The following is a 16,769-nucleotide window of genomic DNA, read 5'->3' on the forward strand; positions in this document are numbered from 1 at the left end:
TTTGCATTATTTATTTTACTGGATTTAGTTTTTATTTGTAGACCACCACATTCTCAGTAGACTCCAGGTAGTTTACATAAGTCATGCCTTGCACTTTCATCAGTTGATGTAAAAGAAATTCATTAGCCAAGTGGCCGTCATATGATAATGCTATTCAGAGCTCTTTGTAAAGTAGTTGTAACATTTTTTTCCTACTTTATCAGCAGGATTCAGCTGGTGATTTGATGATCAGAAGCATCCAGCTGAATCATGCTGGAAAATACGTCTGCATGGTGCAAACAAGCGTGGACAAACTGTCAGCTGCTGCAGACCTGATTGTAAGAGGTATTTGAATTTTGTTTGCTGTTGTTGTTGTTGCAAAACCACTGCAAATAATAACATAAAGCACAGTTCAAAAGGTTTTTGTTACTTCAACTAATAATCCAAAAAACCCCCACCATGGATTGCCTATACAAGTACGAGAGAGAAGTGTTTAACATATGCTAATAATTATTATAGCTAGGTAAAGAATATTGCTTTGAATATTGTGTAAAATATTGCTCAAGGCATGAATTGTCTCCATTTTATATGTGTGTGGGAGGAGGATTGCTTGTTTTATTTGTTTTTTTTTTTATGGCATGCAATGTGCAAATGAGGTTGACTGCAACCAGCATGCATGATTCCGTTGCTTTGGCAGCAATAATTTGCCTGTAGCCTTTTTGCCCTCTCTTCTATTCTTTCCATCTCACACTCTCTGCCTCTGACTTCTGATGACCTCTTGGTCATGTTACTGTGACCAAGTACTGTGACGAAGTACCAAGTACTGCGGTCACGTTACTGTGGCAGAGGAACTTTGCTCTGTTGCTCTCCACCTTTTAAGCATTGCTTGGTAAACGTACTGCTACTACAAAATGCAAATGATGGTGCTTAAAAAAAATCAGTGTGACCCCAAATCACTGAACTTAGTGCCCTATGTTGGCTACATCAGTTATGCAGTCCCCTCAGGGCAAACCCTGACTACTGTGCTTGACTCCTGCAGGTAGTTTAGTTTGCTTGTTTGACCGATATAGTCAAGAGAGATTTATACGCTAAAAGCTATACATTAATCTAGTGGCAATTTATTGTTGTCCCAGTGGAAGGTTAATGTGGCTTGAATATTTGGGGGAAAGCTGTAACAAGTAAAGGATACTTGTTCTTAGAATCTAATTTCCCTGATTGCCATTTCTATCAAATGCCTCTTTTCTGGATAGTCTGATCTCACAAGTATCAAACATTCACAGAGGGGTCAAGGTACACATGCCACAACATTGCAGTGCAAAATTTTTCCCTCACTTGCATGAGACACTGCAATGCAAGGATGAAAGGGGCAGAGATCATGTGAGATTATAATAAGCAATCCATCCTTTTAGCGTCACTGTGCTTAGGAATGGCTGCACATTTGTCAGTTACGTAAACATTGTATATTGTCTTTTGATCATGTAAAAACATTGTAATAAAGAAACTGAACCTTGTCAGTTGCAGCAAAAAACAAAAACGGAATACAGGTAGTCCTCAACTTACGACCACAGTGGGGAATTTGTTAAGCAGTGCAGCAGTTAAATGAGGCATCATATGACTGCATCTAATTTTGCAATCTTTTTTGTCACAGTCACATTAGATATCCCATGACCACAACTTGCAACCATTCCTTTTGGCTTCCCTCTGATTTGTTTGTTAAAAGCTGGCTGGGAAAGTCACAAATGGTGATCAGGTGACTACAGGATGCTGCAATTGTTGTACGTAGCTGGGTTGTCAAGTGTCTGGATTGTAACGATCAAGTTAGATGACCACATGGTCTGAGGATCAGTCATAAGTCACTTTTTTCAGCATGTTATAATTTTAACTAGTAGCTAAAGAAATGATCATAAGTTGATGACTATATGTAGAAGAGACAAAGAGAAAAATCAATATACCGATTCTCACTGTAGTCCAAAGACTTATGCAAAAAGCTATATTTTTCATTGCTCAGGGACTGGTCATCAGTGGAATCTGAATCTATTTCAGGAAGAATTGGCATACACAAGGTTCCATCCATTGAAGCAGAAGTGGGGAGCCTTTTATGACTTGTGAACTTCAACTCTCAGAATTCCTGAGCCAGCATTGGTCATAAGTTGACAACTATATGTAAAAGAGGCAAAGAGAAAAAGCCAGCTAGGTGTATTGATTTTTCTCTTTACCTCTTCTACATATAGTAGTCAACTTATAACCATGCTGGGTCAGGAATTCTGGGAGTTGAAGTCCATAAGTCATAAAGGGGCCATGGTTCCCCACCTCTGCATTAAACAGTATCATCTGATAGAATCTAGGACCCATCCATTGGAAGTATATAGCTCAGAGTTTTGTTTCACCCTCACCCTTTTAAAAGATTTCTTAAAACCTACCTGTTCCCCAGACCATGTATATTACATGACTTTTTTAAAGATTAGTATGGGTTTTTCCAGATGCCTATTATTTTTTTGTCTGTATTTTTAAATTTTTAATATTATAGATTGTCTAGATTCAGGTAGTCCTGTAAATTTAAGCAAAGGAGCCTTTTAGAAGGGTCTTATATTGTTGAGGTGAGGTGACACTATTGGGAAGCCATCTTTTATAATCCCATCCATAATATTTGAAACAGATAATGGAGCACTTATTGCTGATTGCAAACTACAGTTCACCTCATATGGAAAGAGACAGTTCCCAAATACAAGTAGTCCTCGACTTATGAACATTTATTCAGTGACCATTTGAAGTTACTGTAGTGCTGTACAAAGGGATGTATGGCTAATCCCCAAAGTTATGGCCATTGAAGATCACATGATCAAAATCCGGGCACTTGTGACTTACAACTCTTCCATCTACCTATTTTCCTCAAATCGATGTCCTTTTTGCCCCCTCATTCCCTCGCTGACCTTTTGTTATCTTTTTGCTCCCACTGCTCACCAAGCATGCCCAGCTTGGCCCTTTGTGAGGCAGCTACTGGCTTTCTTTCCCAGGTTGCTCCTGGCAGTTTGTTCAAGAGACCTGGAGAAGATGGCCTACATGGCCAGCAGCTGTGTTGCAAAGGGCAGGGCAGGCAAGTAAGATTTGACAAAGACCAGCTGTGGCAGCAGAGTAAGGACAATAGAGACCTCAGAGTGCAGCATGAAGAGGAAAGACAGCTGTAGCTGGGACTTGATTGGGGTGGCTACAGCTTTGTTATTGTGCTGCTGGTCAAGCTCTGGCTGGGATTCATGCTGCAAAAGGCTTCACTCAGGGGCTTCTTGAAACCCCAGAGCCATGGTTTGCTAAAAAGCCCCTTTCTGTTGCACTTCTGGGCTAGCCTGGGGCATCTGAGGCTTCCAGAAATTGCTGCAGCTTCATACTGTGCTATAACTCAGGGGCTTCTTGCATCCCCAGAGCTGTGGCATGCCAAGAAACTCTTCACTGGGAGTATGGCAAGCACCTCCACAGCTGCATGATTCTGGGACCCCTTGCCTTCCTGCAAGGTAGGAGGTAGGATGACCCAAAGGGAAGAGATGGGGAGAGAGATAAGCAAGTGGAGAGAGTTTGAGGCAGCTCTTTACCTCACTGAGGCTTGGGGTTGGGAGGGACATAGGCCAGGTGGGTTTGGATTTGGGGTGGGTCCTCCACGAACAGGATTTAACGTCGGCAATGGGAAGTGCCACAATTACTGTTGCTAAGATAGGTGATGAGATGATATCTGACCTCATGACTGTGTCACTCAGCAATGGAAATTCTGGTCTCAATTGTGGCTGTAAGTTGAGGATTGCCTGTATGAGACTCCAGGTAATGTTTTATACCTCCTCAATATAATATATATGGGAGCAAAGCTGACAAAACAGAAACGTGGGTCTGCTATACTCAGTTCTTAAATAAAAGTATTGATTCTTATTAAATGCAATAAATAACACTGTATCAATCAGGCAAATACCCTGATCATGTATTACTCACATTTATTTTGCAATGGCCGCTAATCCAGTATAATGCTTCTGCTTTAATTCAGTATATTTCTTTTATATATTTTTTATCCTTGAAAAGCACAATGGAAGACTTCCTAGTCTAGTCTAGCTATTCTAGAGTAGTTGGGAGGTGGGAAAATGGAGAGCATGTTCATTGTCCATTTAAAAAGGCAGCTGCAGTTTATCAGCTGCTCCCTCATGGAATTAAAAGATATATTGTAGCTTTAGTAAATGCATGCTCCACTTAATGAGAACAAGGTTCAATGAACAGTTTAAATACTCAGAAATTAGGCTGCCACATGTTTAATATCTGTAATACTCGAAGTTCTCAAGTATATACATCCTTTTGGATGAAATAATCTTACATTTTAATAGGAGTCTTTTAGAAGAAAATGCATTACAGACGTCCGTGAACAGAGTGAATTCTTGCATCTGGAGTTGTAGGATTTTTTTTTTAAAATGTTCCATTTTCTAGCCACACTGCACCATCTAGTGGATAAAAGGGAACACCAGCCAAACTTTCTTTTGTTACTGATATTCATTCATGATGAAAAACATACGTTTCCTTAATCAAACAAATGAGTTAGAGCCTAACTTAAGTCAAAAACTCACTACTCATTGTAATTGACATTTCATTTAAGTGTACAAATTCAGTGGCATCAAATTCGGCAAAATAAACTAAAAAAAAAGGACTAAAGAGAAATTTCCTAACAGTGAGAACAATTAACCAATGGAATGGCTTGCCTTCAGGAGTTGCAGGAGCTCCATCACTGGAGGAATGTAAAAAACTAGACTATGGCTGTCAAACCCGACATGTGACGTGTCACGATGTATCGAGACTTTTTTTGCATTGCCAGAGCTGGGGTGGGCACAGCCTCCGCATGATGCAACCGGCTCAGGAATTCTGGGAGTTGAAGTCCACGAGTCATAAAAGAGCCAAGGTTGCCTACCCCTGGTACAGGGTCTTCTGCTTGAGCAGGGGGTTGGATTAGAAGACCTTCCAACTCTTATTCTTTTAAAGCATTCTGTAGCACCTTAATAGAAGCTAATTTGTTTAGTTAAATGTAAGCTTTCTATTAAAGTCGTCATTTTTTTTAAATTACAGTTTTCAGCACAAATCTCATTTAATTTGATGTGTTATATTTTAATTTGATGTGTTACTATGGAATCTACTCTTGGAAAGACTGTGCTAGGTGCTTCCAACAAACACATTCAAACTATTCTTTCTCACAGCTGGTGAATCTTCTTTAAGCAGCCATTTTAAAAAGCAGCCGTGTGAAAGATATATAAGATTATATACCATAATATACTATACACACAATCCCTAATGATCAATAGAGAGAACTCTTATAGGAAAAGAATCATCATGATGAAAACTTAACTTATAATCATAATTTGGTGCATGCTTACTTAAAGAGTGAATCCCACTAAATTCAAGGGGTTTATTTTTGAATAAGTGCAGCCTAAGGTGACATTTAGAGCATTTCACAATGTTGTTACTGAAATTAAGTAATACATCTTTTGCAAGCAGAGTCCAACATATATATTTAGTAAACTAAATGTGTGTTATTTAGTAAATTAAATACATATTTAAAAAACAAATATATTACATAGCAATTTGTGTTCATAATAAAAGTCAGAACTGTTAGAAAACCTTGAGAAATTGCATGCCTGTCAATAATTGATTTATGGAATATATATGTACAGTTCAAACTGTATTGTTAAGACTTATTTAATACTGTATGACAAAGTTCCTGACAGTATAGCCTGTAGTATAAAATAAATAAAAAATTAAATGTTAAATCTACTTTATTTTTAAAGTTTCATTTTCAATATCATTTTGAAAAGAGCAGCTAAAATTGTGACTTCAACTCTCAGTCATCACTATGATTTCACCTTTAAAACAGAGATTTCCCATCTATTTCCTGAGGAATGGAAGACCTCCAGAATGTGGGATATGGGGAAAAGGAATGTAAAAAAACAAAAACAAGGTACCAAAATAGAGGGGAATGGGATGAAGCCTCCATGGGCACCGAAGTACAATTATTGGGCTAATAAACTTACATCGTTCTTCAGGGGTATGGTTTGGTGTAACCAATATGATTCACAGCTGTGTAACTGTAGGGAGGGCAATTGGCAAACAAGTGATAAGAGTTAGAGAGAATGAGAAGTCCTTATTGCTTCTCATATGCTGATCCTCAGTCAGAATTTTGTTTTCCTAATAAAGTCTTCTAATCAGAAAGGCATTCTATTGGATTTTGGTGAATATCTGAAATGAGAATGTTCCAGATCTGGGGAAATCCTCAGTGAATAGATTTGCTCTAATCATATGGCCACTTAGGCAAAAGTCCATCTCCTAGTAAAAAGTACAGTGCTACAGGTCAGCACTGAGGGGGCGCGATGGCTCAATGGCTAAAGACATTGAGCTTGTCAGCTGGAGAGTTGACAGCCCAGGTTTGAGACCCAAGCTCCATGCAACGGGGTGAGCTATTACTTGCCCCAGCTCCTGCAGTTAGAAAACATGAAAATGCGAGTAGATAAATTGATACCACTTCGATGGGAAGGTAACAGCGTTCCATGCGCCTTTGGCCTATAGCCATACTGGCCACATGATCATGGAAATTGTCTTTGGACAACGCTGGCTCCCTCAGCCAAGAAACGGAGAGGAGTATCACGCCCTAGAGTCAGACATGACTAACAGGGAAACCTTTACCTTCTTATAGGTCAGCAGAAGGTACCCAGGTCAGACAAGACAGTATCCACATCACAGCTTTCATGCAAAAAAACAAAACCCCGATACTGTGAAATAACTCATGAAATCATTTTGCCGCCCCCAAACATTAATCATTTCTAAGCTCACTGCCATCTTGCACAAAGAGATAATGTAAAGATGTCATTGAATCTCTCCATTTCTAAGAAGACATGCAAAAATTACACTGGATACGTGTTTCAGGCTAAGGCAAAACTTATCTGCAAAGATAAACCACTGAGCCTTTAGGGCAGTGATGGCGAACCTTTTAGAGACCGAGTGTCCAAAAACTGTCCCTGCCCCCGCTCCATAGATTCACCACCACTGCTTTAGGGCTTACTTCCCTATGAATGTGAATAAGATTGTATTGAAAGTCTATAGCATTCCTACTGATAACATTCTACATTCAGGTTAGAAAGATTTTAGGAATTCAAACATTTTGTATTTTTCACTATTGCAAATGTTCTTTTTCATTTATTTTTTAAAAAAAATTCTTATATGCCCTTTTTAAAAACTGAACTACTGCATAAAAAAGGATTTTCTGAGCAAAACGGGCAAAAATAATAATACTTGTACCTCTTATGCTAAGGAACACATATCTCTGCTAAAAAAAAGTATGTAACTTTGATAACTGTATTTAAAGTTTATCTATGTCAGAATAAACTTAGATTAAGAATAAAAATAACTTAGAATAAAGTTTTATAACAGAATTTATCCCTTAGTGCCAAGAATTTCAACTGATCCAAATCAAAAAGATAATGCCCAAAATATCCCAAACATTTCAAGTTTGTTAAAGGTTACATCACCATCACAGGCACTGAAAACTCTGCGGAAGTAGGCAGTGTAGAATGGATTAAATATTGAAATCATTGGGCTACTTTGGACAATATATTTTGCATCTGGATCTCCTGCAGTTCCTTCTACAAAGAACAGATTTTCATAATACCTCTTTTTTCTTAGACTTGAACAGGAAAGTCTTGCAACTCTTCATCTTAAATGTGGACTACTTCTGCAGACTATTATTTGTTATGTATACCTCACTGAGGGGAACCAAAATGTATTTTTGTTTATTTTGGATGTTTCATAACAGGTCCCCCAGGTCCTCCTGAAGCTGTGACAATTGATGAGATAACAGACACTACAGCTCAGGTTTCTTGGAGACCAGGAGCAGATAATCGCAGTCCCATTACAACATACGTTATTCAAGGAAGGACCCCGTTTTCTGTTGGATGGCAAGGAGTAAATACAGGTACACAAGCACTTTAAAGCATACAGAGTGATTTTTTTTAAACCTTTCTATATACACAAAATGGTCAAGTCAGCATAAATCTATAAAATGTGATAAATAAACAGAAAATACAGCATATACGATGATCTTCAAAGAGAAAATAAGAAAATCAATAATTCCTACAAGTTCATATTCATCATGTTGTTCCCTTTCATGGTAAGCAATGTTATACAGTGCACAACAAAGCATAAGAAATAAGAAAAAGAGAAAGAACTATTAACTAAGTCTAATTTATATCAATTCCCTCAATCAAGTCAATTCTTTTCGTATTCTATCCATATTCTTTCACCATACATTCTTTCTTTACTGTCCCAAAGGTGCTTTTTCAAGAGGCAACTGGACTTTTTGTTTTTACTTGAAAGGAAAAGAAAAACAAAGTCCAGTTGCCTCTTGAAAAAGTACCTTTGGGACAACCATGACCTGGATGACTGAGAATCTCTGTAGACATTCTTTCTTTACTTTATTTTGTTTTACTATAAGTGCTTGAGTATCGTATGCCTACTCCATTCAGCTTTTTATTTTACCTGACATAGCCAACTTTCCTTGTGACAAAGTGGGCAGAAGGATGCTTTTATACCCAACTCTTCTTTTGAAAAATATTCATTACTTTTAACAGACCATGTACTTTCCACTAACATTAGCTAGCATTAACACCTTAAAAATTCTTCATAAAGTTTATAACCTGTAGTAAATATCCTTCCAAGGGACACAAATGCATTTATTTCTCAAGTTTGGGGTTTGTATTTTATCATGCAATCATTCTCCAGACTTTAACCTAACTACCTTGTTCCACCTTAATTTTCAGATCCACATTCCTTATTTTATGTAATATTCACAATGAACCTTTCCATTTCTCACTCAAAAACACAGCATCACTTACATGCAAAATTAGATATATATATATATATATATATTTAGGAAATTAACCAACACACTTCTAATTTTACTAAAGCATTCTTTATATTTATTCATGAATACATTAAACAAGGAGCTAACACACATTCTTGTCTTATTCCCTGTTTGTGGCTGTCTGAACCATTAGTTAAGCATGTGCTATATGTTTTATATCCATCAGATATACACTTCCTGTGAGCCTGATCAAAGCATTCCACAACTCAATCCTATTCATTTCATTAAATTAAGAAGCATACAATAGACATTTCCCAACCATACATGTCTTAATTGTCTGCTAAACAGCAATATTTAATCTCTACCCTCTGTGCCTGGAATAAAGCTGTGCTGCTCTTATCAAATTTTGCTTATTGTTAACACTCCTATCATTTTAGTCAGAATTCTGCCAATCATGCTAGGATTAGCAAGCTACCTTTGGTTTTGAATAGAAAACAATGCCATTCTTCCTACAGTATGTTAGGCACAAATGCAGTCTCCACACTTCGGTTAGACAAGTGATACTGTTGCTCATCAGGCAAACCACATCCATATTTTAAGATTTTTCCAGTATCAGCACCATCTGTACACCTAAAGACTTACCATTTTCACCATTGTTACAGAATTTTTTAATTTCCTTTTTTAGAATTTTTCCTTCGACGCTAGTACTGTACTTACAGTCATTTCAATTCTACAGTTTCATTACAAACCTCACACACGTATCTTTGGTACTCCTTGCAGTGATCCCTTACTTCACAGCTTCATTTCAAAATATTTCATTCTTTTGTTTCAATTTTATTCAGTCTGGTGACGGCTTCTTATTTAGTCCTCTGTACCCATTCCCCAAACCATTTGTTTTTTCTTTCCATCAAATTAGTTATAACTAATCAATTATGGTAATCAACTGATTAGCATTGATTCCACCTCTTCTGTCCTGATTTTGTTAACCATAAATTCAGTATTGATAAAAAATAAGAACAGCCAACTCATAGTTAAATTCTGTAGCCTAACAGTCTATTATTTCCACTCAGTTTGTTTTCCTGTTTACTGTGTTTCTTAAGCAGTAAATTTTGAACCTTTAAAATTATATGTATATAATGACTTTTCAACTATACAGTGATTATCAAGCATACTTTTTTTTTCATTCTCTCTTTCCTGATCCATAACATTTCTTCCAGTGCCTGATGTCATTGATGGAAATACGTTTACAGCAACGGTGGTAGGCTTGAACCCATGGGTTGAATATGAATTCCGAATAGTAGCTGCCAGCCTTATTGGAATTGGGGAGCCAAGCAAACCATCAGAGAAACGAAGAACTGAAGAGGCTCGTAAGTAGGATTAGAAAAAGAAACAATATTTCGATCAATATTTTTTGATATTAAATAAAGCACATATTTGGCATAAATAGTTTCACAAGTAAAGGAGAAAGTAATTTAATATACAATTGGTCCTTGACATATGACCCTAATGGAGCTTACCCATTACGGTCATATGTGGTAACAGCCCTAAAATGGGTTGGTCACATGAATGTTAAGTGAACCAATAGTTTGATATGGATATGGTTTTACTCATTGTTTCCAAAAATAAATTACCTTTTCTGTAAATAATTTTTTATATTTAAAAATCATCAATAAAAAACTGAAATTCACTCATCAGTACACTTAATATGTGCACTTTTATGAAGTGTACAAAATATCACGACAGGCAGCAGAAATATCAGAGAGACATAGCAAAACATCAAGAATAGAGTGCAGTATTGTTAATCGTTCATAGAATCCTCATTCTTTTGCTAAAGAAGGAAGCTGCTATTAAAGAAAAAAAATGTTTTGTAAATTTAGCAATACTCAAAAATCCAAGGTTCAATCTGTCTCTGATGCAGATTTTTTTAAAATTAAGACCTCCCTCACTGTTCTTTCCCAACGGGGGTCATGACCCACAGTTTTAGAAAGCTGATTGAAGTCATTAGTGGCAAGAAGATTAAGGACATTTGTAGCAATGCAATTATGCAGGAAAAGCACAATAATACTGCATTGAAAAGTAAGTTCATCTTAATTAAAAATATACAATAAACAAAAAATCTGGAAAATTTAGGAAAAGCAATTTTGTTTATGCAAATTGCCTTGAAATTTCAAGCAACTGAGTTTGTCTTAAGTCCTAACATACTTATATCTAAAATCATTACAATAAGTTATTATAGCATCGGATTTGCATTTTGGCCTGGTTGCTACAGTACAGTATTTGTCTTCCCTTTTGCAGTTCCTGAAGTCACTCCAGCCAATGTCAGTGGAGGTGGTGGTACTAAATCTGAATTAGTTATAATATGGGAGGTAAGTGATGTACGGAGTCAGGAGGGACATCATTTGTTTTCTTAATGATCAGTTATGACTTGAAATGGTTACATCAGGCAGTAATACTTGGGAAGCATCATCTCAAGCACTGGGTCTTTGGACAGAGAAATTGACTCCAGGATCAGCAAGACCAATCAGACAACTGAGGCGGCTTCACAATAAAGTGCTCAATAACACAATAACTTTATCTCCACAAAAATCTACAGAGCTCAGAAGTGTGATTATCCCTTATCTCCTATATGGATAGGAGCCCTGGACTCTGTACTGAAGGCACATCAAACACGCAGAGAAATTTCACATATGCACTTTCTGCTCTAATATTGGCATTTATTCACAAGGCATGTCTCCAATCTGGAAGTCTTGGATCATGTGGAGTCATCAGCATTGAACCCGATTATCAAAGGCCAGTTGAGATGGGTGGATCCCATCTTCAGAATGGCTGGCCACCATATGCCTCAGCAGTTACTTTAGCACTGTACTGGAATCTGGGAAGTGACCTTGAGGTTGAACACACAAGCACTACAAAGATGCTGTGAAGGAAATTCACCATCACTGTGACATCTAGCCAAGGACTACCAGAACAACTACTGTAGCAACAGCACTTAGACTTATATACTGCTTCATAGTTTACCCAGTCAGCATATTGCCCCCCAACAATCTGGGTCCTCATTTAACTGGTAGGATGGAAGGCTGAGTCAATCTTGAGCTAGTCAGAATCGAACTCCTAGCAATTGACAGAATTAGCCTGCAATACTGCATTCTAACCATTGCACCACCATCCTTCTTTTATACTATTCATTATATGCATTTTTAAAAAAAATGTATTGTTCCTGTTTCTCATATTTATGGCTTCTAAGTCCCAAGAGACTGTAGCATTGGAACCTAGCAAGTAAGAGTTGGGAGTAAGCTAGGGATGTTTTAGGATTTTATTTGATCCTCTTTTTTAAGATGTTAGATTTATCATTTTAATCCAGGGCTAACTCAGAATGTGAGAGCCAGTGTGGCATAATTGTTAACTTGAGGGAATATCAATGTTACAAATGTCAGCTTGAGTGTTAGGGTTGTTATATATATGCATTCATGATGAATTAATACCTTTCTATCATTCTCTCTCTTTTTCTTCCAAGTATGACCAAGGAGGAAGATATTTTTTAGACAATTATCTGCTTGAGAGAGATAGCAAGCCAGCTTCAATGCTGCAAATACTGTATATTCTTACTTTGACAATATGCAGAACTGTCTGGTATTTTTAGAGTTAATGCAGAGCAGAAGAGGACGGAGGGAAAAGCCCGGGAAAGAGAGAGGAAGGAAACCTTTGACCTTCACACTAATTGGATAACGTGACATATGACAGCTAATTTAGGGAGGGAACATGCTGATAATTTAATTGCTCAGGGGAAGAGAATTTAGATCTTGGCATACCTTCGTCATGCCTGTGCCGACATTTTGTAACATAAATAAAGATTTTTAGGAAAATCAATGCCTGGAAGTTCTTTGAAGTGTTTCATTAGCCGGAACCATAACACCAGCTAGAACTCTCCTTTCACCATTGTCATAGTCAACTTATTTTGTTCTTTCCAACAGTCAAAATTTATGCTTATTGGGAACAATGTTTATGAAAGAAATATAATGAAAATGATGAAACATATAGACCTATGTTTTGTTAAACTTAGAAACGTTGCAAACAGGCCTCTTGTCAGGTAATTGCCTCAAGATTAAACTGTTTGCTTGCTACTAGTTTACACCTCACTTCCAATGCAAGTCTTCTGTTCACATCTTTGTTAAAGTAGTCATGTTCTTTGCTTCAAAATTTACACTATGTTTCATCTGCAAAAGTAGAAACAGCACACAAATGTGTGGAGAGAGACATTGGTGAAAAACTGGAGAGTCTGTGATCTAATAGTTTGAACAGTTTCAAAGGCCTAGACTTTACTTCTAAAGAGAACTATATTTGAGCATGGAATATATGTGCTTTAAAAAATTTGCTGAAAAAGAGGTGAAAAAAGTGAACATTAGAGCACTGCTGCTTGTTCTTAATTATTCAGAGAATGTGAATACATAGAAACAAATGTGGCTATAGGTTAGGTTTTTCACTTTCTGAGCTAAAAGCTTTAAATGCCTCCCCCTTCTCTCTTACACGCACACACACATTTCATTTACATAAGGCAAAGTCTAGCGAGCCAGACTAGACTTGAGGTCCAAAAGTCAAGGTGGAAAATGTGTCATGTTCTGTGTGATAGCTCAGAAACACTATAGATTCAGACTATTTTTTTATAAATTCTTGCAGGCTTGGGCAATCATAATTGTATTTATTAATTGATTAATCAAATTTGTAAGGCTGCATTTCTCTCACAAAACTCTCGGTGGTGCAGATATCATATAAAACACCATCTCTCTTTATGATATAAAGAGCAGGCTTATGTGCTGAACAAAAGCAGTGATGCAGAGAAATAACTATCAAAACATTGAGGTCTACATGTTAGATTGATGTCATAGTATCATAGTGGGTGAAATTTTATGTGTGTGTGATTCATACAATTAGGTCTATGCTCTTAGTGCCAACATACAGTAGCTCCTCTGGAAAAACTACCAGAGGTAGAGAGGCTACCAAAATAAAAAAAATTAGGAATGAAATAGCAGTATCCTACACCAAATATGGGATTATCATGTCAGTCTTATCACATGCCAAAACAGTAAGCCAGCACTGTTTAAATCTTAAGAGGTACATTTTATTAGACTTTTTTCTGCCATCTGCTTCCAAGTTTTCACATTTTGATTGAACCTCATGGAATTCCAGAAAGCCTACTGGATATTCCTTGTTTACAAGATTGATTGTGGTGTAAGCTGACAAGATAATGTGTTCCTCACTATCAGTCCTTCTTAGATCAAGGCTATAGGACAGGGTGGGCACTATAAATGTTTTGTAAGGTCACCCTTCTGCTGGAGGCAAAGAACAAGGTGGCATATTCTCCTCTTACATTCTGTGCTATAAATTTATTGAGTAGACCAGTGTTTCTCAACTTTAAGTTATACAGGTTTCAACTCCCAGAATTCCCAGACATGCAGAACAGTTAATATAGACAGCACAAAGGCTAAGGTAGAGTTGATGATTGATATTTTTCATCATCATCCTAAAGTGGTTCCCTCCTTCTGCCTTGATGTACAGTAGCTCTTCCTATCAAAGGGAATGAGAATATAACTAATAGAATTTGGAAAAAAACCTAAGGCATCAATTTTCCATTTATAGTAATACTAAAGAACCAAAAACATTTCTAAGCTCCACCAAGATGCTTTTAGAAAAACTTAATATGTTGCTAAAGCTCTTTTCTTATTCTGCTTCAAAAATACTGTAATAGAAGCCTTTCTCACGTTTGTGACTCGGAGCTAAAGAAGGATGCTATTCAGCTATTGTTGTCAAGAATTGTAGCTGCTATATAAAGCAGAAAGTAATGTTCCATCTGCATAAGCAGTTTATTCGAGTATAACCTTTACTTGGATCAAACCACAGCTAGTGCATTTATGGGAGACAATAAACTTACAATTGTCTCTTTGCAGATGGCTGTTAGATGCTTCGGCCTTGATTACTAACTGTCTGTAATGTTTATAAGTATAGTTTGTTCTTCTTCTAACTTACACTATTTTAGGACTAAAGGCGTTTCAGAAAGCAAATAGACTATTAAAAGGACACGAACGGTCTGAAACAAATTAGTAATAAAACATAGGATGCTTTTAAAATTGAGTGCTTATTACCTTTGCCAGGAAAAGATGTTCCAAGGTGAACCTCTTAATTCTAAATTCTTCCGGGATAAATGTTATTATGCCTCTTAACAAACACAACTTATTCCATCAACCTGTTTCCATGTTTCTTCTCTTGGTATAGACAGTGCCAGAAGAGTTACAGAATGGAGGAGGCTTTGGCTATGTTGTTGCCTTCCGCCCAGTTGGTACAATAAGCTGGATGCAGACAGTAGTGGTTTCCCCAGATGCCTCCAAATACGTCTTTCGGAATGAGAGTTTACCTCCATTTTCACCGTACGAAGTTAAAGTTGGAGTGTACAACAACAAAGGAGAAGGTCCTTTCAGCCCTGTCACGGTTGTTTATTCAGCTGATGAAGGTAAGCATAGCCAAATAATCTGGCAGTATATGATAAGCTGGTTGTTTTCGAAATGGCCTTGCATCCCTCTTATTGTTAATGTCCACATATGCTGCTAAGAAATGGCATGTACCCAATTTTAGGTTTCATTCTCTTGTAAGTTAATATTAATCATGGTGACATTTTGTTTGAAGAATGAGATAATTCATTTGAGACATGCATTATGTCGCACTGCTCATTGAGAGGTTTAAGAGGACCTTTTGGGTCAAAATATTTTCACAAATTAAAATGTTAATTTCTCATTTTAATGCTTAATGGCACTATTATCAGTGTTGGCAGCACATGCAGTAGCATGTTTGCATATTAAGTTTAAACCTATTCCGAAATTACATTAGGATTGTGATAATGTTTTGTAAAGCCTTTTGATAATTGCTAACCCTATTTTATGTGTATGTATGTGTGTACATATAAACAGATATGAATAATTAATGTCTGTTGAGCATTTATTCTCTGAAGAATGATACTGAAATTTAGCATGAATTAATCTTGTCTAATTATGAACTATTCCCTTATCTGTCTATAGCAGTACATTTTTCTCTAAATTAATTTTAGCAATAAAATCTTGCTTGATTTTTTTTGAACATAATTGGATAATCTCCACAATGAAGATAGTAATACTCAGCTGTAAATCATAACCCATACAAGTTCAGTCTTTAAAGACCTGAATCTAATCACAGAGTTTCAACTTAATCTTGAATTCAGTTTTGTCTTTAACTCAAAGTCAGATTTTGCCTAAATTTCTGAAGATCGGCTGGCAGACAGATTTAAAAATAGTCAGCCTAGCTCAGCCTGATTACAATCATGTTCAAAAGATCTAAAAGCTGAAAATAATCAGGACTTACTAGCTCCTCTTCCTGAAAGAAATCAACCCTGATTGTTCTTTGGAAGGACAGATACTGAAGCTGAAGCTTAAATACTTTGGCCATCAAATGAGAAGAGAGGACTCATTGGAAAAGACTCTGATGTTGGGAAAGATTAAAGGCAAAAGGAAAAGGGGACGGCAGAGGATGAGATGGTTAGACAGTATCATTGATGCAATGAATATGAATTTGGGCAAACTCTGAGAGACAGTGTAGGACAGGAGGGCCTGTTATCCTATGGTGCTTGAAATCACAAAGAGTTGACACAACTTAGGATGTCTAGTTTAATGAAGAGAAGGATGAGGGGGGACATGATAGCAGTGTTCCAGTATTTCAGGGGCTGCCACAAAGAAGAGGGAGTCAAGTTATTCTCCAAAGCGCCTGAAGGCAGGACAAGAAGCAACGGGTGGAAACTAATCAAGGAGAGAAGCAACCTAGAACTAAGGAGAAACTTCCTGACAGTTAGAACAATTAACCAGTGGAACAACCTGCCTCCAGAAGCGGTGAATGCTCCAATACTGGA

The 16,769-nt window shown here is 37.0% G+C and overlaps 1 protein-coding gene across 2 annotated transcripts in view; it reads left to right on the top strand.

Annotated features, from left to right (window-relative positions):
• LOC107290921 (contactin-4-like) overlaps positions 1-16,769 on the top strand; it is a 159,511-nt gene that overhangs the window by 136,400 nt on the left and 6,342 nt on the right. The window contains exons 10-14 of one of the 2 annotated variants that reach the window (XM_015819863.1): positions 204-324; positions 7,799-7,957; positions 10,063-10,212; positions 11,141-11,211; positions 15,113-15,347. In XM_015819863.1, coding sequence (XP_015675349.1) covers positions 204-324; positions 7,799-7,957; positions 10,063-10,212; positions 11,141-11,211; positions 15,113-15,347 — 736 coding nt within the window. The remainder of the gene's footprint in view (positions 1-203; positions 325-7,798; positions 7,958-10,062; positions 10,213-11,140; positions 11,212-15,112; positions 15,348-16,769) is intronic. The other variant, XM_015819864.1, reaches the window with a different exon arrangement.

The sequence above is a fragment of the Protobothrops mucrosquamatus genome, unplaced genomic scaffold, assembly GCF_001527695.2.
Source record: "Protobothrops mucrosquamatus isolate PMUCROS unplaced genomic scaffold, P.Mucros_1.0 scaffold1006, whole genome shotgun sequence".
Classification (NCBI taxonomy): domain Eukaryota; kingdom Metazoa; phylum Chordata; class Lepidosauria; order Squamata; family Viperidae; genus Protobothrops; species Protobothrops mucrosquamatus.